Raw genomic sequence first — 23761 nt, 5'->3', positions numbered from 1 at the left:
GCGGACTGGAGGCAGTGAGGCAGACCGGCTCCGAGGCGAGCGGCCGGAGCTGCGCCCTCCTTCGCCCGCCAGGTGAGGCGAAGGCGAGGGGCGCGCGGCTGCAGCGAGGAGCCGAAGATCCGGGCAGGGAAGACCCAGGGAAGGTTCCTTCGTCCGCCTAGCAGCTGATCTGCTCGGCAGCGCAGCACCAGCGAGGAGCCGAAGATCTTCGGCTCCTCGCTGCTGCTGCGCTGCCGAGCAGATCAGCTGCTAGGCGGGCCGCTCGAGAGCAAGAGGGGGAGAGATAGAGAAAGAGAGAGAAGGAAAGAAAGAGATGAGAGAGGGAGGAAGAGAGTGTGAGAGAGGAAGAAGCAACATAGAGAAAGAGGGGGAAGACCCAGGGAAGCCTCTGCCCGGCGGGGAAACTCCACCATCTACGCATGCGTGGAAGGGCACGCATGCGCAGATGGTGGAGTTTACTTCCGGGTTGAAAACTCGCAAAATAGCCCTTTCGCGATACTTGAGGACGCGAAACTCGAGGGTTCACTGTAATCATTTGGGTAATGAATGAAAATAAACAATTTATTTAAAATGACAGTTAAAATTTTGCATAATAATTATCTAATCTATTCATGCATTTTGGCAAATAAAGATTCTGATTCTTCAATTGCACTTTCTTTACGAGAACAGAAATCTATGCTGTGGATTCAAATCTTACAACTTGAAAGCATAATTTAGATGTCAAAAAAATAACAATTCCATTTTTATACTTAAATCATCACCATTGTTGCCATTTTTAAAATTGAATACCTACTATTCAAGGGTTTTTATTATTAGTTTTACAAGGCATTCTTATGTCTTGCAGAATGACAGAATGTATGTGGAAAGTTCAAGCAGTGTCCTAATGCTGATTGCATTTCCTTTAAACAAACACATTATTCAGTCATATTTTTCTTTTCCAATTTCTGTGACTTTGAATTATCAGATAGTGTTTTCTGTTTTTATCAATTCTTTGATGATATTCAAAATTCTGTCATCTAGAAAAAAGAACAGTGTTAAGTAAGAAATAATAAACTTAATTCTTCTCACCACTCAAAATTATCATGGCCTATATTGTCAAAGGGCCAGATGCACTGTACCTGTCAAAAGAGGCACATAGCATTATAAGGCCAGAAATTATAAATAAGACAAAAGTTAGCATCTCTACTGCTGGCATAGTTAAGCTGTTTCACATAATTTGATTAAAGGTATGAACCATAGAGTTTATTTTTCTCTTTCTTGTAGTTTCATAATCAGTGAACACTCATTATATGGAAATAGCTGCCACTTGCTGCCACTGATTTTACCACTGAATTTTGGTTTACAGTTTCTAAGCACTGAAAAACTTTAACTTCAACCCCCACCCCCCAAAAAATTGTGTAGAATTAGAAATATTTTGCTAGCCTTGCCCATTAAATACAATGATGCAATTCACTGAAGATCTTGCCAATGAAAAGTAATTACTGTACTGCATCTGGTAGATATCCTACAAGGTAAGAAAACTAAGCATCTGCCATATGAATACTTTTCAACAAGAATGCAAACAGTTTTCCCACATATCTTACATATACATTTATTCAAATTTTTCAGGGCAACATAGAAACAATAAAATTACCTTCAAGGGACATTTTAGGGTTTTCAAGTTTTTGCTTTAAAACAGACTCGATGAGTGCTCTCAATTGCTTGAAAATTACTGCAATTTTTACAGGGGCCTGTGAAAATAGTAATGTTGAATTGCTTATTTATTAATAATTATTAAGATTAAAACAGTTTTAATGACTATGACATAGCTGCCACTTGCTGCCACTGATTTTACCACTGAATTTTGGTTTACAGTTTCTAAGCACTGAAAAACCGCCCCGAGTCTTCGGAGAGGGGCGGCATACAAATCCAAGTAATAATAAATAAATAAATAAGACAAATTAAGACACATTGACCTGGAGAGACATAATGATGCTGTTTGACATTAGGGTTTCCAATATTAGGAAGGAGTCAAGAATTCCAGCGTTAGAACTCTATTTTATAATCAATGCACAGTTATTCCTTGTTAATGTGTTTCCTGTTACATCCAATCCTAGTGAATATGAACTATTTAGTAATATTTTAGCAGGAGATACTTACAATTATAGTTCCTTTAAGTTATGACAATTAATAAAAATATTTTAAAAAAAATAAAAAATAAGTTATAACTCAAGAAACCACAATATCTCAAACTGAATAAATACTCAAGTCAGTGATAAAAACATTTGTGCTCTTTTTTTCTTTACACAATCTGAGCAAAAGTCTAATACGTTTTAGAGCACTTATTATCAATAAATATGACAAGTCCATTTTCTTTGTAATCTGCTTATCAGAATTTATCTGTCTATGGATTTTGCACACTAAATGAAAACACAGTTCCGTGGTCTTAGAAAATGCTTCCTAACTCACACATAACATAAAGATATACCTGAAAATGGATCCAGCCATCAACTGATAAAAGGCGTTCACGATGCAACACTTCTATGTCTCCACCAAAAAGTAATATTGGAAAGGGGGAAATTAAGGTTGTTTCTTTCAAGAACACCCTGGCATATCTAATCTGAATAGAAAAGGTAAATATAATTAATTTGTTTTATCAAATTGCTGTTTTTCATGCAGCAATTTTTCTACCGAGGGAATTCATTTATACCCATTTGAAAATATGATTATAAAAGCATTATATTCCAGGTTCTTATCAAAAATGTTTTGTGTACAAGAAAAAAGTACTTTTTAGAGGACACACTTATTTTTGTAAGCTTTAAATAAGTAGCATTGGTACTAATGAAATTATGGGACTATATAACAAGTTAAACAACAACAAAACAAACTTTTTACATACAAATAACATACAAAAATGCATCTGCACATAAAGCACTTCACAATAATTCAGTCTTATAATGAGCACTGCACTTATATTTCTTAAAACCCACCTCTGCCGTCAGGCATGGGGGAACTGAAACATCTCCCCCTTGCCCATGTTGTTTTGGTATTAGATTGATTGTATGCGTGTTTTGTTTATTTGTTTTAATACTCTGGGGTTGTTTTTTATGAATTTTAGCTTAAAATTGTCATTGGATTGGTGGGTATTGGATTGTCATTATGTATTGTTTTTGTCTTGCTGTGAGCCGCCCCGAGTTTTCGGAGAGGGGCGGCATATAAATCCAATAAATCTAATCTAATCTAATCTATATTTGATCAGGCTACTTTTATACAGAATGGTTCGAGTCCGCCAATCAACTGCACAAGCTGAGAAAAGCTTTGCTAGCTTCAATGATGATGACCCTCCATTGATAATAATGGTCTAGCACACAGGTCACCAACCTGTGGTCTATGGTCCACAGATGGTCCACAAGAAATTTTTGGTGGTCTGTGGAGAAATCTTGGCCCATGGGCTGGATATGGCTGAGAGCAATTACATCCAGCTTGCGCGCGTGAAAAGAAGGCTCTGCTGCCCAACATCACCCCGCCTACATGCCAGCCCCCACTCTTAAAGCCAAACACAAACCTCACCTTGAGTATTTATTTATTTATTTATTAGATTTGTATTCCGCCCCTCTCCCTAGACTCGGGGTGGCTAACAACAATAATAAAACAGCATATGACAAATCTAATATTTAAAATAATTAAAAAACCCTTATTAAAACCAAACATACACACAAACATACCATGCATAAATTGTATAGGCCTAGGAGGAAAGGAATATCTCAATTATGTTATCTCAGTATGGCGGTGTGAGTCATAAAAGCTAGAACAGGAAGGTAAGACCACGAACTCGTCGTACTCAGCCAAATAACTGCCTGGGGAAGGTTCAGCCGCCTTTTGAACCTACATCTCTCCTGTGAGGTCTCCAGGTAGGAGGCCCGAGAGAAAGTGCCTGCTCGATTGACCCCCTGCAAACTCGTCTCTCGAGCACGGCTGAATCATTATTTTACAAATGCATTTATATTTTTTTTAAAATTCATATTAGTGAGATTTAAAACTATAAATTAGGGTCTGCAAGATTTAAAATTATGACCTTGGTGGTCTCTGAGGTCCAATCCAAGTCTCTCTAATTCCTAGATAAAAGAATCTTCTTAGTGCAGCATCTAAATCTTATCAGGATCCATCTTAAATAAGTGTTTCCCAAAACACATACATAGAAGTCCTCTATCTTTCAATTCCCTTAATAGACCATGTGGATAAATTCTACCTTAACGTAATACTGCATTTTCATACCACAAGCAAACAAAACCTTACCTTCTCTTGATATAGCAGCCATCCATAGGTCTGCAGATTCCTGTTTACAGAGGAAGGATGCACCTGTGCTTTACCCTGAGCTGTCTCTGCTATGCAGGCTAATTTCTCTGTAACATCCACAGACTTAGTGTACATTATCTTCCCTACATTGTCATACAGCCCTGCAGTTAGCACAGCTTTAAGGAGAACCAGCTCTTGTGGTGATAAGGAGTGTATTCCTTCGTGACGAGATGAGGGTGCAGCAAATCCTGCTGTATGAACCACTCTGATAAGTTCCTGTTTTACATCCTAAAATAGATTTATAGGATTGTGTTTTATTATTACACTTGCACTTTAGCACATTGTAACTACATATACATCTATAACCTGCTTGTTGCCTCTAATACTGCCCATAAAAATCATTAGTGCAGATGCCATCTATCATGCATTATAGGTAACAGAACTGATATTTAATTTTGAAATGTTATAAACAAGCTAAAAATACAAACCACATAAAAGATTTCTTGAGAGTTAGCACAATTACTCAGTGGAACAACCTGTCTCAAAAAGTTGTGGGTGCTCCAATCCTGCAGGTTTTTAAGACAATCATTGAAGTGGTAGTTTCCTGCTTGACCAGAGGATTAAATTCGAAGATCTTCAAGGTCCCTTTCAATTCTGTTATTCTGTTATTAATATTCTTCATTATTGAATGGAGATTTTTGTAGATTAGGAAAAAAAATATTAAAAGCAATGTAGTACCTCAAGTGTTAGAAGTGAAGTTCTGTTCAGAAAATTTATCCTACAGTAAGTCATTTCAGCACGATAACCTCCTTCAGAGCGGGCTTTCTTCCAGCTAGATAAAAGAAAAGAAAATCTTCCTTTTATTGTAATATAAGTCACCACTATTAAGGATGTATGGACAAATAAATATAAATTCTATACATATAAATTGGGTTAAAATAATAGTTATAATAGTTATTTGATGCTTATTCTTATAGCACAAATCACTGCAATAACATTTTTGCCAATAATAATGTAATACATATTAATACTGTAAAATATATCAGAGTTGATAAATAATGGTCTGTCATCTAAACCCTCAAACATAAGGTTTTAAAAAACAAATACAGTATTTTTCAGAGTATAAGACACACTTTTTTACCCCCCCAAAAGAGGATGAAAACTTGGGTGCCTCTTATACATCACATGTAGCTCCACTCAGCCACCCCCATTCTTTGATCTCTGCTTGTCAGCAATTTACCTCCTTACAGCAAACAGCTGTGAGCTTGATTAGCACAAGCCACTGATTATCTGCCTTCTGACACTCAGCTGATTGATTGAAGTTGCTGGCAAACCCACATGCTAAAATGAAAGTGAAACTAAAGCTGCAGGGAGGCAAATTGCTAGAGGGAGAACCACAGAATTTTATTTTCATGTGCTAATCAGACTGCTGAAGCTGAGTGTTTATTTTTGCTACAAGGAGGTAAATCAGTAACTATAAACGCCTACAGAACATTCAAATTATTAAACTGTTAAGATAGGTGTCTAAATCATGATTTGCCAAATATGTTATTGTTACTTAGCTTATGCAAGTAACAATTTGTGAGTTCATACATCATGCTAAAAGTAACTCAAGGGACTAAACCAGGGCTGAAAATTCATTTTAAACTAAGTCTCTCAAAATATATATTTTGAAATTTGCTTTAATGTGTTTATTTTTCAACTACAGCAGCATGTATTCTAATGTTGGCATCTCTTTAAAGCTGATTATAAAATGCAAGAAGAACAAAAATAAGAATTCTTGTCTTTCCAATCCTTTATTTATATGCTGTTCTGTATTTTTTTAAGATTATACAGATTCATTGTCCCATCAGAGTGTAATCTTAAGCCAAACTTGCTATTTTAAATAAATGAATAGGGTTTGATTTAGTTATACCTGGACAAAAGAGCAGTAGGAAATCTCAGCACTATAAATTAGTAAGACCAGACCAAACATCTTGAAAGAAGCCATTTCTGTTTTCTTTTTATTAAGGAAACCAGGGGTCACAAACTCCCCGGCCATGGCCCACTACTGAGACATGATCTATTTGGAATTGGGCCACATGAGGGCCGGAGCATGTGTGTGTATGCAAAGCTCAAATTGCAACAGTTCTGGGCAAACATGCGCGCCAACCTGCGGACTGTCAAACCATAAAGGTTGGGGATTGCTGAAGTAAACTTCACATATGTGCCCTTCACTCACCATGATTCAAACTCATCTCAAAGGACATGATATTAAAGGACAAGTAGAGTGAGTAGACAAAGCAGTTAACCATAACAACATTCTTTCCCAGGTTGAAATGTAGTGTAATTGTAGAGGAAGAATTCAATGGAAGAACAGAACAGCAATGGATTAAATTATAGTGGCAGACAGTAAAGACATAAATAAACATATCCTAAGAAAAGTCATTTCAATTACCCCAGATACGCTTTGTAAATTGTCAAATGGTCTGAATTGGCCAATGCCAAAAAAGATTTTGCCAGATCTGCTTCATCTTTTCTTCCAATTGGGGTAGTAAATGGAGACTTTTCGGTCATTACAGCTGCAAGAGTAGCCTACAAAATATAACAATATACAGCAACATTTATATTTTTACTCCTCATTTTTAATTTTTAGAATAATGAATAAGGTCACTATCACAGGATTGAATGCATATTGAGTTAATTCTTACTTACCAACCAATGGAGTTGAAAAAAAATAATGTTACGTCTAATTTATGATTTTTGCAGTATACCTAAATCATGTGATTGTCATTACAATCAGCATGTAATTTCCTGTGCCTGACCTGGTTCTTTTTCTTTTCTCACTTTGCAAAGCAGAGGAATTAGAGACACAACAAAAAGCAAAAGTTGTGTATCTTTATACAACGAAAGCAATGTAATCGCACAAGCAACCCAGGACTGGGAACTGCAAACATGCTATGCAAAGAGATTGTTTCCTTGCTCTTGATATGTTGAAGAGCAGCCTTTTCTCCTGAAACCCCTTTCTCTCCAATCTCTCATAGAGGAAGAGGACAAAAAAGCAATCAATTTCTTTAGGCAACCTGTCCTTTGTCCTGCCCAATTGTCCTGCCTCACCTCACAGAGCAGAGAGGTTGAAGAGAAAGACATTTAAAGAGAGAGTATGCTGTTTACACTTCTGCACATCAAAAGCAATGTGATATTGCCAGCAGCAAAAAATATCAGGCTGGGAGACTGGCTACAGAAATAACTGGCTGTTTTTTTCTACTCACTTCTTGCAAAGCAGAGATTGGAGTGAAAGAAATTTCAAGAGAGTAACCTGTGCTCTCAGTAACTGCTCAAGTGCCTGCTTCCAATGTGTATAAGGTAGTAAGCACTGCAGGCCCTTGACCATTCAAAAGGCTGGGGGTTAGGAGGCAAAGAAAAGCCCAAGTTGTGAAATTGAATAGTTTTATCTTTTTCCAGTCAGAAAGCATAATCATGATTTGTCACTTAGTGACCACTTCAATCAATGGCAAAGTTTCTGGTTCCAATTAGGGTGGTTATACAAGAACCACCTGCAAGATGCTGGACTCTAGGAAAGGGTTAGCAACATTTTCTGATGTTTATGGTGGTGGTGGCTTCTTTAGAGATTTGTAATTCCTATACAATCTTGTGAGATTTTAGGAGTCACATATTATATACTGCTCAAAAAAATAAATAAAGGGAACCCCCAAATAACCCATCCTAGATCTGAATGAATGAAATATTCTCATTGAATACTTTGTTCTGTACAAAGTTGAATGTGCACAACTGCATGTGAAATGGATTGTCAATCAGTATTACTTCCTAAGTGGACAGTTTGATTTCACAGAAGTTTGGTTTACGTGGAGTTATATTGTGTTGTTTAAATGTTCCCTTTATTTTTTTGAGCAGTGTATTTCATGCTATTTTGACGTTTTATTTTAGATGTTACAAGCACTTTAAGAGGACAAAACTGCAAATTTGCCAAACGTTTAGTGAGGACTGTTAGAACTGAAAATTTTGAAGCAAAGATGGAAATTTCTATATGAAAATAATGTAAGAAGCATCATAATGTGATCAGACATTTATGACTTATTTGGAAACAGGCCAACATTTTGTTCTTCAAAGGACACTGGATTTCAAAAATTCCAGAAGAAATGACGAGCACTAGTTTTGTACTGAATCAGCTGAAATGGTATTTGTACATACCGTAAACATTAGGTAACCTACCAGTCTGTACAGAATAGGTTCTCGGATTAACATTTATTTCATGAGCACTGAGTCTGCATTGGCAAGTGATAGGCGGCCCATTGTTAGTCATCAACTTACCACTGGATCCAAGCAGCCAAAAATAGCACCAAATATAAGCATTTTACCAATCTTTACATTGACTGGCAAGGCTGCAAGATGTTGGCCTAGCGGAGTGAGCTTAGGCTCACTTAATTCACAAGCCCCAATTTTCCTCAGAAGATACATGGCTTTGGCAACAATTTGAGGCTGAGGTGGATCTAAAGCCTTGGAGAGGAATTCTTCAGGAGAACCAAGATTACATTTCTATAGATAAAGCAGACAAAGAAATAAAATAGAATGAGCCTGAAAAGATGCATAACTCTCATTCATTCCCATATTTAAGCAGCATTCTAACTACTTCTAAATTATTTGTTTTCATGTTTACTACCATAACATAACATATGTACCATACAGTTTGATGGAATTTTATATCTCGGGTTTCAAAGTAACTTAGTTAGCTTATAGGTTCCAGGCATTTTGATATAGGAATCTATTAGTTATCTTCCTTCAGTCAGCTCTACATCCTGGACTCATATGATTGAATTATAGCAACCACAGCCTCTCCTTGTCCTATCTTGAACTATGTGAACAGTTTTGTTAAGATAAAGCAAAGCTAATTTGCAATATTTGTAGTCATTTCCCATATATATCTGTTACTAAAATCAGCATCCATATCTAGCTTCTTTAGATTTAGGCCAGGATTTCATGCTTGCATGTGATGTATACGTGCATTGTGCTAAAGCCATAATACTTATTTAGTAAATACTGATTTATTGTTCATTTACAAAAACACACACCATTTAAAATATCTTTTCCCCTCTCAAATGGGAATGGTAAAAATGATATTACATAATTGTCTAGTCCAGGGGTGTCAAACTCAACTTCACTGAGGGCTGCATCAGAGTTGTGTTTGACTTTGGGGGTGGGCGTGGCCAGCATGACATCACTCGTATTGGCATCTGTGGTGCCCTGAGTGCTCTGCCAGCAAAATTGGGCTCCCAAACTCTGTCTTCGGCTAAGACAGCCTCTGACAGTGAAAATGGAGCTTGGGAGGACTGCGTGTGGCAGAGGCTCCGCAGGCCAGTCCTTAACTATTTCCAAGGTGGCCCCATGGGCCAGGTACACCCCATGGGCTGGATCTGGCCCCGGACCTTGAGCTTGACACCTTTGGTCTATTCCTTCATCTCTACCTTATTTCCATACGTCGTGTGGGCATTTAAGGTATGACTAAACTTTACTATAGTATTGCCAAGAGATTAGAATTTTTCTTGTTTAGAAAGGTAAACAAATCAAAATAATGAATATTTAAAGCTGAGCTATCATACCATGATGTGAAGACACAGTTCTTCCAAGGGAACGCGCAATATTTCTGGAACAGAATACTCTAGGAAACTTTCAAATCTGCAAAAGCCATCAGGCAAAGAGCAAAAGAAGTGATTTAAGCTACTACATTCCAATATTTATTATGGAACTCATTACATATAAATATATATAACTAAAGTGGGAACTACTCATTTGCATTAAGTTGTCAACCATTTCTTTGATGATGGATGTGGAAAATAAATGATTCTTCAGCTCAAAACAGGCTAGCTTAGTTCTGTAGTTTCTCCCAAAAGATTATTCCTCTTCCAATGAAGTTAATGTTAATTAATAAGCTTTGCATGTTTGTAGTGAGACAATTTAGTAGGTAAATAAAGTAACATGCTAGAAATGGTAACATTTAGCAAATGGTTCTGCTTTGAACATAGAATACTTTGATGGTTAAAATTATTTTACCTATCTCGGGTATATAATCGAAAGCAGAATCCATCTCTGACACGCCCTGCTCGTCCCTGACGTTGTAATGCACTAGCTTTACTGACAAAAGTCTCCTCCAATGAGCTCATCTGACTACTTTCATGGTACCTGGAAAAAATATTAAGGCAAAAAAGTGGGGAAATGTCCAGCACATACAACATTATTTATACTAAACGTAATAGCTCCCCAAATAGAATAGAATAGAATTTTTATTGGCCAAGTGTGATTGGACACACAAGGAATTTGTCTTGGTGCATATGCTCTCAGCGTACATAAAATAAAATATACATTTATATTTATATAGAACACCACTTTATATTTTCTTGTCTGTAAATGAGCACTTCTGAAAACATAGCTAAGTAGTCTCAACCCCTGAAAGCTATGCTTATTTATTCTGATATGATCTATAGCCAAACACAAAAAGGAACCGGTTCAGGAGGATTGCAGTTATCGGTTCCAATAACTCTTTGCATAAACTTAAATGCCATTCCCAATTTCTCCCACCCATTCCATCTGAAGTGTGCCAGATCAAGTTTTTATAACTACCTAACAACAAGAAAGAAAAAAACAAAAAAGGTCCAGACAAAGAGTTTTGCACTTAAGAAAGAAAAGTTTTTGATGAATACTGTATACCACTTATCTATTTCTCAAAAAACAGTTGATCTAAAAAAAATACTGTTTTGTGCGACAAGGTCCTATCCTAGAATAAGTACAGTACTACATTATATCCAGTTACCACATAAAAAACAAAAATCTTCTAATACATCAAAATCACTATTGCAAAAAAAATCAGTATTTTTTAATTGATATTGTGTATTGTATATTTTATATGCTGTGAGCCGACTCGAGTCCTCAGAGAGGGGCAGCATAGAAATCCAATAAATAAATAAATAAATAAACAAACAAATAAATAAATAAATCTGATCCTTTTTAGTGAAAAGTAAGTGCTTTCACCTGTTTTCCTTTGTTCTGCCAGTGTCTATTACAAAAACAACATCAGGTATAGTAATACCTGTTTCAGCTATGTTGGTGGCCAAAACAATCTGTAAAAGAAACACAAATGCTTTTAAACATACACATGTTTAAAAGTTTTTAACTTTTAGCAAGAAAAAATTAATTTGGGATAAATATAGTCTTTGCTCTGAATGCAACGCCTTTGATTCTAAGTTTTTCCACTCTTTATGTAGGAGAGGAACAATTTCATCATATTTGGACATTATTTATGTATACATTTATATGTCCCATTCTTTTTACAAATAACTGAAGGTGGTGAAAATACCTAATACACCTTCCTCCTCCTATTGTCCCCACAACAACCACTCATGGAATAGGTACAGTGACTCTCCTTGAAGTAATCTCAGTATTTCACTTAACATAAAATACCACACAACAGAGATATAGGTCTTTGGGGAATGAAATGCAAATGTTTGGAAAGGTAGCAGCTATAATTTTAAGGAAGAGTTTTATTATTAAGAATTGAGAATATTTGATCCTGGATGAATCAGAAATAATGACTGCTGAGGTTTTATGGAAGATTAGAAACTGTTTGTGGATTTCCTGTGAATTAAATACAATAACCAGATTGTTAATGAAGGGCTTTAAATTTTAGCTTTGCTATTGGGTTTACTTGTTAACTATTCTTTTTTACAGTAGATACATGGTAAGTCAAATTGGTTTGATAGAGTTGAAGAAGTTCATAATTTGTGGACCTGTTTTGCAAGAGGGGTAGCTATTATTGTTGAAATATAATAAGCATACAATTAGGGGGTATGGTTGGGTTTTTTTGTTACTACTTTTTTCTTTGGGAGTTTGCATTTTAACTTTAGAAATAAAAAAAAATATATAAAAAACAAAATACTGCAGCAAAGGTAATTCAATTGCAAGTTATTAAGATACTTCCCCAATTTATTATGATCTTCATTGGCTTTTCAGAAACGTTTGTTTCTCATTTCAATTCAATACCAATAAAGACATTTTACTGCCTTGGGCATTTAAATTAATGTGTTAGTTTTTAACATGCTGCTACTTAAGCTAATTTCAATTCAGGCTGCTGACATCATTGTTCGTTGTTTCAATTTAATGCATTTTAATTATTTGCTTCCCTGCATATCTAAAATAATTTAAATATTAATTGCTTTAAGCAGCTGCCTTAGTTATAATCTGGAATTGAAGAGCGGTGAACATATTTTAATAGTAAAAATAAACTGCACTACAACTTACTCCACTCAAACAAGCAAAAATGTTCCTGATGATTACATTCAATTACTGTTAACTACTATAAGTAGTATCTTCATAACAAATTTTATGTCAATACAGTGTTGAGTTATCTTAACAGGAATGGGAAACTTGTGGTCCCCCCGATATTGATGAAACAAACTCCTTTTATCTCACCTGGTCATTGTGAGATAAATATCCCTTCTGGTTGATGTTAATGACTATACAAATAGAAGACTAATATCATTCTGAAGGGCAGCAATATGTTAAACTTTCCTGTGCTGGTTTTTGCCCTATTTGTTATACTATGTACCGTGTTTCCCCAAAAATAAGACAAAGCAAAATGGCGGCTACGACCTCATCAAAATGGTTACTGTGAACTTGCCCTCTTTCAAAATGGCGCCTCGTGTTCAGACGTGAGGCCAGGAGACTAAATATTACTTCAGCGCTCATTACAATGCAACGGACCTTTGCCTGTATCCTTAGCCGATTAAAAAACACTGAGTGACATTCCTTGAAAAATCTAGGATTGCAACTGTTAGGAATGGGAATCCCCTGGCTCCAGGTTTAAAGAGCTAGCTGTAGCACACTGAACATGTGGGGGAGTGAATGAAACTCCTGCAGTCGTGCTTGCTGCCTCAGATAGAAAGCACCGGGCTCCCATTTACCAGACAAGTACCCGCAAATTTTCAACATCTGAAAAGTGGAGAGATTAACTCCAGTAGCATTACGGAAGCCAAAAATGGTCCCACAGGCTTAAATAGGGCTGCCTACAGGATCAGGAGGCAATCTGTCTGTCCTTGTCTGAGGACTGAGTGAAACTGGGATCCCTGGCTCACAGAAATAATCAGTAAAAAAAGACTCAGTTCCATTGGATGAATGGACGAGAACAATTCATGCCTAGATGATAGCTCTACCCTCTATGGAGAACATCAGAGATCTTGAGACACAGGGCAATGTATCAGTTCATGTATATTAATACCATAAGCTTACCTTTCTAACACCAAAAGGAGGCAATGTAAATGCAGATGCTTGTTCTTGAGTGGACAGAACAGAATGCAATGCTACTAACTGGTGCCTAAAAAATTGTAATGCAAAAAAAATTGACCCGTAAGACAAAAACTTGACCAACCATTATGTCTTGATACATTGTACGAATATTACTATATACAGTGATCCCTCGATTATCGCGAGGGTTCCGTTCCAAGACCCCTCGCGATAATCGATTTTTCGCGATGTAGGGTTGCGGAAGTAAAAACACCATCTGCGCATGCGCGCCCTTTTTTTCATGGCCGCGCATGCGCAGATGGTGGAGTTTGCATGGGCGGCGGGGAAGACCCAGGGAAGGTTCCTTCGGCCGCCCAGCAGCTGATCTGCTCGGCAGCGCAGCGAGGAGCCGAATCGGGGTTTCCCCTTTGCGTGGGTGGCGGGGAAACCCCGATTCGGCTCCTCGCTGTGCTGCCCAGCAGATCAGCTGCTGGGCGGCCGCAGCAGCAGCGAGCAGACAAAGATCAGGGTTTCCCCGCCGCCCACGCAAAGGGGAAACCCCGATTCGGCTCCTCGCTGCGCTGCCGAGCAGATCAGCTGCTGGGCGGCCGAAGGAACCTTCCCTGGGTCTTCCTCGCTGATGCCCCCGCCTGCCCGCCGCCCGCCCGCCGCCCGCCAGCAAGAGGGGGAGAGATAAAGAGAGAGAAGGAAAGAAAGAGATGAGAAAGGGAGGAAGAGAGTGTGAGAGAGGAAGAAGCAAGATAGAGAAAGAGAAAGAAAGATAAGAAAGGAAGGAAGAGAGTGACGTCATTGGGTGGGAAAAATCGCGATATAGCGTTTCGCGAAGAACGAGATCGCGAAAATCGAGGGATCACTGTACTACAAATTGCAAAACTATTGCCATATTTTTGGGAGTATAAAACAGACCTTTTTATCTCCTAAAAGGGGGTGAAAACTTGAGTGTGTCTTATACACTGAATGTAGCCCCACCCAGCCACCCGCACACTTCGGTCTCTGCCTACCCGCAATTCACCTACTTGCAGTAAACAGCAGCAGAGCCTCATTAGTACAAACCACTGATTATCTGCTTCTCGACAACTCAGCTGATTGATTGAAGTTGCCGGCAAACCCATGTGCTAAAATGAAAATGAAGTGCCTTATACTCCAGTGTGTTTTATACTCCGAAAAACACGGTATATTATATTGAAATGTTTAATATTGCCAATGAAAACCTGTCCTTTAACAGATATTTTAATATTTATTCTTTCTAGTTGCCTTATGAGAAATATGAGCTGATATATCCATTACTTGAGTCCATTTCAGGATATTGAAAATGTTTACAAGTAGACAATTCCATTTTATATAATTTATTTTATATGCAAAACCAAAAATGTCCACTATGGTAAAAACTATTTTGATGTTTAGATGAGTATTTGCATGTAAGAAAATTGCACATTAAATAGCTAAAATTTGTTATTTTCAGTTAACAATCCTATTTATCTTTCTCATGATTCAAACTATGCAACAATGTACATTTTAATCAGAATCTACCACTACTTTTCCATGATTTGCTTACCTCTGTCTTAAATCAAATCTTCTGTCAGTGGAAATCAGATCATACAACTGCTGGATATGTGCAAGGCCTGGCAGAAAAATCAAGACAGCCCCTTCCATATTTTTGAATTGGGGACTTTTGTCTGTAAGGAGAAACGGAAGCAAATAAAAAATTCATTTTTATTATCAAGAAACATCTCATAGATATATGATATGATATAATAGATAGGATGGACAGACAGACACTCAGAGAAAGAGAGACACAGTTAGGCATTTTCCTTAGGGAAAAAGGAAAGACCAGGAATAAGAAAGCCATTACAAATTTGTATTTTATGCCGTTTTTCAAAACCTTACCTAAAAATGCAAGTAACTCCAGTATGAGGTCAAAGTTGATCTTGTAGGGATTCATACAATATATGGCTTCCCGAGTTCGACTGCTGTATTTTTGGAAATATGGTCCAAGCTCAATACCAGTTGCAACCTGAACCAGAACACTTTCCTAAACATAACAGAAAGAAATTTGGAACAATAATTCTAAAACAAAATAATGTAACAAAATATACTGCTCAAAAAAATAAAGGGAACATTCAAATAAGACATCCTAGATCTGAATGAATGAAATATTCTCATTGAATACTTCTGTACAAAGTTGAATGTGCACAACAGCATGTGAAATTGATTGTCAATCAGTGTTGTGGACAGTTTGAGTTCACAGAAGTTTGATTTACTTGGAGTTATATTGTATTGTTTAAGTGTTCCCTTTATTTTTTTTTGAGCAGTGTAGTTTCATCCATTGCTGCACATAATAAATAAAATAACAAAGGACTATACTGTATGTGCAAAGCAGCCTAACTGCAACATCAACTAACAGAAGACTGAATACAAATTTATGCAACAGAACTAGAAATAAATTTGCTACCCTTTCATCTGTCACTCTGAAACGCTACACCAAAAATGAGCAACACCAAGGAACAGTCCATGCCCCCAATTCTATTTTTGCCAGACCTCCCAAGATTATATACAAAAGCTTGGCAGCAACTTTCATTTTCACAATTTTTCTTGTTTTTTTAAATAAATGTAGTAAATCTCTTCCTCGTCCCCCCAAATAACAAAGAAAAAACCAGAGCCAAGATTTCATGGCTGCTTCTTTTTGTGATATCACAATATCACCATGCTGGTTCCAGCAATCCTTGAAGGATAATTTCTAAAGCTGCACAATTTGCCCATCCTGTGCTGTACTGAGGGCTGACAACCCTTTAAATAAAGTGGGCCATTATGTAAAATAATGGAGGATCCCAAATCAGGAGGGGAGGAGACAGCTATCTTGAGCACAACTGATAAATAGTTTTGTAAGCCAACTTATTTTTTGCACAGAAAATGTCACCTGATACTTTGTTATTCCTCCTCCTTTGCTAGTCACATTTACAGTTATCTCTTCTTCTTCTTCCAAAAATTTCTGACAATATTCAGAATCTTTCTCCAGAACAAAGCCAGTTTCTTCTATTACATCTTCAACATGAAAAACCTGGAGTTTTGTAAAGTGAAATAGTTCCATTTTAGAGATACTGTATTTATTTTGAAATTACATTCAGAACAATTTCCCATTATTAGATCAGAAAGGTACATCAAACATTTGCCTCAGCTAAGTATCACAAAATTCAGCTGGAAAAGTTGCATAACTTTTAGCAGTCTTGGTCTGCCTTTAAGCATGAGTAACACATCACCTTGTATGACAAATGAAAAGCCAGATTATTTAAAAGTAATAATTATTATTATCTTCTGGACATATTAAGGAAGACTTGGCTCAGCAGAGACACTCTGATGCTGAGAAATATGGATGGGTGAGGTAAAGGAGGAGAAGACAAACACAACGTGGGTGGACATGTTTTCCATGTCACCATGGTATGTCATTCCACCATGTCTATAAGACACAAAAGATCAGGTTAGAGACAGATCATCATGGAGAAAATCTGTATGTTCGCTAAGAGCTGACTTGATGGCATATAATCAATCAATGGATATGAAATCATATCCACATTAGAAATAATTTGTGCCAGCTCATTGTGAGTTTTTAAATACATTCAGAGCACAGATTCAGAAATGAACAGTGTATGGTATTTTCAAAGGAAAAGTTAGGACATGAATCAAGAGTTGTTATAGGAATACAATTATGCATTTACCTCTACAGGGTAACTCCTTCCTGAAATCCTTAGTATGGGACAGTGGGTGAAATAGCTGGAGAATTTTTCACTATCAACTGTGGCACTCATCAAAATAAGATGGAGATCTGAACGCTTGTGCAAGATTTCCCTCAAGATAATTAGCAAGAAATCTGATTGAACATTTCTTTCGTGAACCTTTATGAAAAGGGATATAAAGGTGGTTAATATGGAGGAATAATTATGCTGCTTTTTTCAGATAAGTAAAAAATGTGCTGCTAACCTCATCTACAATAACATGAGACACGTTAGAAAGAAGAACATCATCTTGCAATTTCCGAAGAAGAACTCCAGTTGTACAGTAAAGCAGTCTAGTGGCCTCTCCTGTTCGCGATTCCATACGGATTTGATAGCCACACAAGGAATTCTTAGGAGAAAATAAAAGGTTTATCTAAAATAAACTTATTGAGATTGGAACTTTCCATTATTATTAGAACAGGCTACTTTATTTCTATATTAATTCACAAATATTGTTTCTGTTTGAAAAAAGAAATTGATCCTATAGCACAAAAGTCTTCAAACCAGGCAACTTTAAGACTTGTGGACTTTAACTCCCAGAATTTAACTCCAGCAAGTATATCTGGCTGTAAAATTCTGGAGACTGAAGTCCACAAGTCTTAAAGTTGCCAAGTTTGGGGACCCCTACCATAGCAAGAGTAAGTAGTTTTATAGCAGGGCCCAATTTTTAGTCCATCCCAGCAGAAAGAGATACCAGATAGTCTTTTCTATCTGTGTTTTTTAAGGATATGTAATAGTTTCTATACAAGATCAACTCTTTGATTTAATATTTATTAAAAATATAACAAATATTTCAGGGAAACTAATATGGAAAGATGGAGCATGCTTCCTCGAAAGAGGAATTTCTCTTATAAACTGACTGCAAAAATTAAGTACCAACTTAAATTGTAAACTCAGTCTGTTCCTGGATAAGCTTCAAATGCAACTCTATTCTATTCTTCAGTTCGCCAGATAATAATGCCGCTGTTGCAATTACCGATTCACAACCAATTCTATAAAGGAATTAAAATTACTCCTGAATGGTAATCTACCATTTTTTTCCTTATGATCTCAACATTCTTACGTGAAATTCCCCTAAGACATAAATGGAAATGTATTCCATTATAAACTGATCTTTTAGGACCTGTCCTATTACATTCTCTAAAAAGCAGTCTTTGGAACATAACTGTTAAGAACATCTTACTCTTCCACCAGGTCCATTTTCACAGCCCAGTTCTTCACAAACTCTAGTTGCCAAGCTCACTGCTGAGATCCTCCGTGGTTGGGTGCAAACAATATTGCATTTATTCAAACTTCGTTCATTATGTAGCAAATCTTCTAACAAGAAATGTGGAACTTGGGTGCTTTTACCACTACCTGTTTCCCCAGCCACAACCACCACTCGATGCTTTTTTAAAGTTTCTATGAGGGTATGTTTATATTTAAACACTGGTAGTTGTTCTCTCTCCTTTAGAAGTCTTTGGTATCTGGAAGAACTCTGTTGTTTTTTAAAGAGAGCTCTCATGGGTTCTAAGTCATCTGTAAACGAAGTCTCAAGAGAAAGCCCATTAAAGTCCTCTTCAGAAATTAAATTCTCCCAAGAGTCTTCTGCATCTTCTGAAAGTTTGGGCTTGCCTTCAAATTGCTGTGGTGGTGGCTGCTGCTGCTTCAGCTTGTTCAGCAGTCTGGCAATGAACTGATCACGAGGCTTGTTGGATTCTGTCTTGTTTTCTGCTGCTTTTTTCTTTTCAGCATCCTCCCATTCTATCCAAACATCTCTGTAGGTAGGAGGAAGTAACTGATGCACCGACTGAAGAGGAGACACAAAAAGGCATACTTTAAATATGCTTTGGAATGAATTATGCACGATGTTTATTTACCAAGAAATGTCATTATATTAAATAAAACTGATTTCAGATAAATATGAATAAAGACTTATGTTGTAATCTTATTTGGCTCAAAAGAAAGAGAAACTATTTTTAATATCCTATTTTAGGTGGTTCCTAAAATTAATATAACTTCCTCTTGCATTCCCAAAAGGCTCCCCAATATTTTGTTATTTTTTAACAGAGACTTCTGAAAACTCTTCAATGTACTTTTGAATCATGTGCATAGTGAAACTTTAACAGGTTAGTAACGTGGTACAGATTTGTTACTTCTAAATGTCTATTATACCCAGATTTATACTCTAATGATCTTCCAGAAATTATTTTTAGTACGTTTGCATGTGTGTGTGTTTTATAGATCTAAGATGCAGATACAGTATGTGCATGCATGCGTGTGTGTGTTTTACAGATATAAACTTCCAAGAGGTAACAAAGTTTGTGCAGCAGTATAACAATTCAACTGCATAATGATAGCATAATAACATTATATATATATATATATATATATATATATATATATATATATATATATATATATATGAATATATTTTTGAATATATTTGAATATATTTGAATGGTGATTTTACATTACTGATTTTGAAAAGAGAGCACATGGGCTATTCAATTTTTTTCCCTAGGGGACGTGGCTAAGACGTTTTGCTACAGAATGGCTTCTTGAAGGTATGGCATAGGTATCTGACTTACAAAGAAAAATGCTAAATGTCACAAGGCCAAACTTTCCAACAATTTCAGTTTATTTATTTATTTATTTATTTATTTATTTATTTATTTATTTATTTATTTATTCATTGGATTTGTATGCCGCCCCTCTCTGGAGACTCGGGACGGCTAACAGCAATAATAAGACAGCGTACAATAGTAATCCAATAATAAAAATGATTTAAAAACCATTAATATAAATACCAAATATACATACAGACATATATTCATAAAATTGTAAAGGCCTAGGGGGAAAGAGTATCTCAGTTCCCCCATGCCTGGCGGCAGAGGTGGGTTTTAAGTAGCTTACGAAAGGCAAGGAGGGTGGGGGCAATTCTAACCTCTGGGGGGAGTTGGTTCCAGAGGGCTGGGGCCGCCACAGAGAAGGCTCTTCTCCTGGGTCCCGCCAAGCGGCATTGTTTAGTTGATGGGACCCGGAGAAGACCCACTCTGTGGGACCTAACTGGTCGCTGGGATTCGTGCAGCAGAAGGCGGTCCCTGAGGTAATCTGGTCCGGTGCCATGAAGGGCTTTATAGGTCATAACCAACACTTTGAATTGTGACCGGAAACTGATCGGCAACCAATGCAGACTGCGGAGTGTTGGTGTAACATGGGCATATTTGGGAAAGCCCATGACTGCTCTCGCAGCTGCATTCTGCACGATCTGAAGTTTTCGAACACATTTCAAAGGTAGCCCCATATAGAGAGCGTTACAGTAGTCGAGCCTCGAGGTGATGAGGGCACGAGTGACTGTGAGCAGTGACTCCCAGTCCAAATAGGGTCGCAAGTGGTGCACCAGGCGAACCTGGGCAAATGCCCCCATCGCCACAGCTGAAAGATGTTTCTCTAATGTGAGCTGTGGATCGAGGAGGACGTCCAAGTTGCGAACCCTCTCTGAGGGGGTCAATGATTCTCCCCCCAGGGTAATGGACGGACAGATGGAATTGTCCTTGGGAGGAAAGACCCACAGCCACTCCGTCTTGTCTGGGTTGAGTTTGAATTTGTTGACACCCATCCAGGCCCCAACAGCCTCCAGGCACCGGCACATCACTTCCACTGCTTCGTTGACTGGACATGGGGTGGAGATGTATAACTGGGTATCATCGGCATATTGATGATACCTCACCCCATGCCCTTGGATGATCTCACCCAGCGGTTTCATGTAGATATTGAATAGCAGGGGACTTACCTGAGTTTTTCTGTATCTGAATGCTACTTATTATTTTGAAAATGTTTAAGTCAAAACTGCATCAGATACTACCTGATTAAAAATAGAATAAAATAAACAATTCCATAAGGTTAGAAAGCAGTCAGATCCATCAGACTGCAAAGTTCTAAGAGTCACCCTTTCCTACATTAATCACCAAAATATTGATCGTGCATACTGTATATGTCACCATTCCTTTTCATCAAATAATTAAAAACATTTTTATTAGGAATTACAAAATCTCACCTGCCCTTTTGTCAATCGATACAAAGCTAATGTGGCAGCCAGATGTTGAGCCTGCATACTATCTTCTGTAACGATTGTGGGACACACCACCAATGTATCGTCAGCTGACTTGATAACTCTTACCCTTTAAAAATAGTTAATTCAAGCTTAATAAAAATAATATATTAAATGACAACTATTTTGAATGGCGAAGCATATTTATTTATTTATTTATTGTATTGTATTTATATGCCACTCATTACAAAGCAGACTCAGAGAGGTTAACAAGTGGGATAAATACAGTAATATCAAAATTGCATAATAAAATCAGTAATATAATAATAATAAAATAATATTGTAAAAAGAACCATACACACACAGCAGACAATCTAATTCCAGGCCTGACAGAAAAGCCAGGTCTTAACGGCTTTCCAGAAGACCAATAGGCAGGAGTACGAATCTCTGGGGGCAGTTAATTCCATAGGGTCGGAGCCACCACAGAGAAGGCTTTTCTCTGAGGTCCCACCAACCAGCATTGATTGGCGGACAGGACCTGGAGAAGACCAACTCTGTGGGCCCTCACTGGCCGTAATGAGGTATGAGGTTGGAGGTGGTCCTGTAAATAGTCTGGCCCTGAGCCATTTAGGGCTTTAAAGGTAATAACCAACCTTTGGATATGGCATCTAAAACACTCACAATGTGTTTTCAAAATTCCAAACATCATGAGCTTCAGTCACTTCAGCAAAATATAAGATGTGGCAAAATATAAGCCACAGATTGGTTCATGAAATGACAATAATACATTTCATACGGCTAATTTTAATGTATAAGCTGTATGGCTTATATCACTGAAACAAGCCATATTTCTTATTCAAATAACATCAGCCGCCCAGAGTTGTCATGAGTCAGGCAATCAATAAACTGCATATATAAATAATATTTATAAGTAAATGATTATCAATATCAGCTGTATAAACACATTCCTAATTTGATATACAGTGGTACCTCTACCTAAGAACGCCTCTACTTAAGAACTTTTCTAGATAAGAACCGGGTGTTCAAGATTTTTTTGCCTCTTCTTAAGAACCATTTTCTACTTAAGAACTAGAGCCCAGAAAAATTTCCCAGGAAATTTGAGAGCTGCACGAAGGCCCGGCCAGTTTCCTGCCATTCCTCCTGGGTTTCTCTCTCTGGCACAGTGTATGGGAGGCAGCCTCGTGCCGGGTGTATGGGAGGCACGTGCTCCACCTCACCGCATCAGAGTCCCTCTTTTTTTTCCGTTTAAGCCTTAAGGTTTTGGATTTTTTTGATTCCCGTCACCTCACCTTCTTCCTTTGGCAGTGATTGTCTTCCTCCTCTTCTTCCTCCTCCTCCTCCCACCCAAATTCCGAGCTTTTATTTCTTTCCTAATGGTTTCGCATGCATTATTTGGTTTTACATTGATTCCTACGGGAAAAATTGCTTCTACTTACAAACTTTTCTACTTAAGAACCTGGTCATGGAACGAATTAAGTTCTTAAGTAGAGCTACCACTGTAATCTGAAATAATACTTTTGCACATATTAACAAAGGCAATCAAAAGACAGAAAAGGTAATTATTTATTATATAAGTTTAGATATTGCTGTCTAACTACCATTTTAAATGGTTTTGGCTAGTTACTTTCTCCCAGTCCAATTCTCCTCACACGATTGTGGGGAAAACAGAAGGCAGAAACATTATGTATGTTACCTTAATTTGCACTAAATCAATTAGGATATGAATCAAATAAATAAATATACCACTAATTCAGCTTTTGCAAATGTGAGAACTTGGGACTCAGGTTGGCTACATAATAGTGACAGGCATGAAGTTTTACTTTTGCCTATAAAACTTAAGAAATTATAGTACAATATGAATGAATTAGATCCGAATAGCTCAATCATGCCTCAGGGTAAATTATTCAATCTATGTTTCAAGCTGTGTGTACTCATCCATTAAAATTGCTTTTCAAAAATGTAAAAGGAATGAAACTATAAAGCATAATCAAATGAAAATTTGTTTCATGGGTATACATACCTACATTTCCAATATCTTCCTGATGGAACTTTTTCAAAAGAAGGATTTGGGGACTTGGAATAATGTTTTCTGACCCAGTCAATCAAGAACTGTTTGGGAGATTTTCCAGTCCAGCTTCGAGCTGTATAATCAAAATTTCTTACATCCTGGGGATCTTTCTTTTTCACTAATATCAGCAGAAGAAAACAAAAGTTTTTGTACACAGAGGACAGAGACCATTACCAGAGTTGGATGAATTAATTTTAAATCTCCCATTTCAATATAAACAATTTTCAATTGTAGCATAATAAATTCATGTGCTGAGCTAAAGTAATTCCAGTATTGAACCTAGAGTCTAGTGCTTCATTACTA

General features: G+C 37.2%; 1 protein-coding gene across 1 annotated transcript in view; it reads right to left on the bottom strand.

The window, feature by feature from the left end:
* Nucleotides 1-534: 534 nt before the first annotated feature.
* Nucleotides 535-23761, bottom strand: part of DHX29 (DExH-box helicase 29) — a 40099-nt gene continuing 16872 nt past the window's right edge. Inside the window, exons 9-27 of the mRNA XM_070743342.1 lie at nt 23411-23576; nt 21376-21499; nt 18520-19125; nt 17542-17685; nt 17280-17456; nt 16484-16624; nt 15454-15598; nt 15122-15242; nt 13552-13636; nt 11299-11387; nt 10324-10452; nt 9873-9948; nt 8587-8811; nt 6713-6849; nt 5014-5107; nt 4276-4563; nt 2468-2599; nt 1634-1730; nt 535-1016 (exon numbers count right to left, since the gene is read on the bottom strand). Of these exons, the coding sequence (XP_070599443.1) occupies nt 961-1016; nt 1634-1730; nt 2468-2599; nt 4276-4563; nt 5014-5107; nt 6713-6849; nt 8587-8811; nt 9873-9948; nt 10324-10452; nt 11299-11387; nt 13552-13636; nt 15122-15242; nt 15454-15598; nt 16484-16624; nt 17280-17456; nt 17542-17685; nt 18520-19125; nt 21376-21499; nt 23411-23576 (3032 nt within the window). The 3' untranslated portion in view covers nt 535-960. The remainder of the gene's footprint in view (nt 1017-1633; nt 1731-2467; nt 2600-4275; nt 4564-5013; nt 5108-6712; nt 6850-8586; nt 8812-9872; nt 9949-10323; nt 10453-11298; nt 11388-13551; nt 13637-15121; nt 15243-15453; nt 15599-16483; nt 16625-17279; nt 17457-17541; nt 17686-18519; nt 19126-21375; nt 21500-23410; nt 23577-23761) is intronic.

Source organism: Erythrolamprus reginae, chromosome 2 (genome assembly GCF_031021105.1).
Source record: "Erythrolamprus reginae isolate rEryReg1 chromosome 2, rEryReg1.hap1, whole genome shotgun sequence".
NCBI classification, from domain to species: Eukaryota; Metazoa; Chordata; class Lepidosauria; order Squamata; family Dipsadidae; genus Erythrolamprus; species Erythrolamprus reginae.
This window is presented reverse-complemented; position numbering and strand designations above follow the sequence as displayed.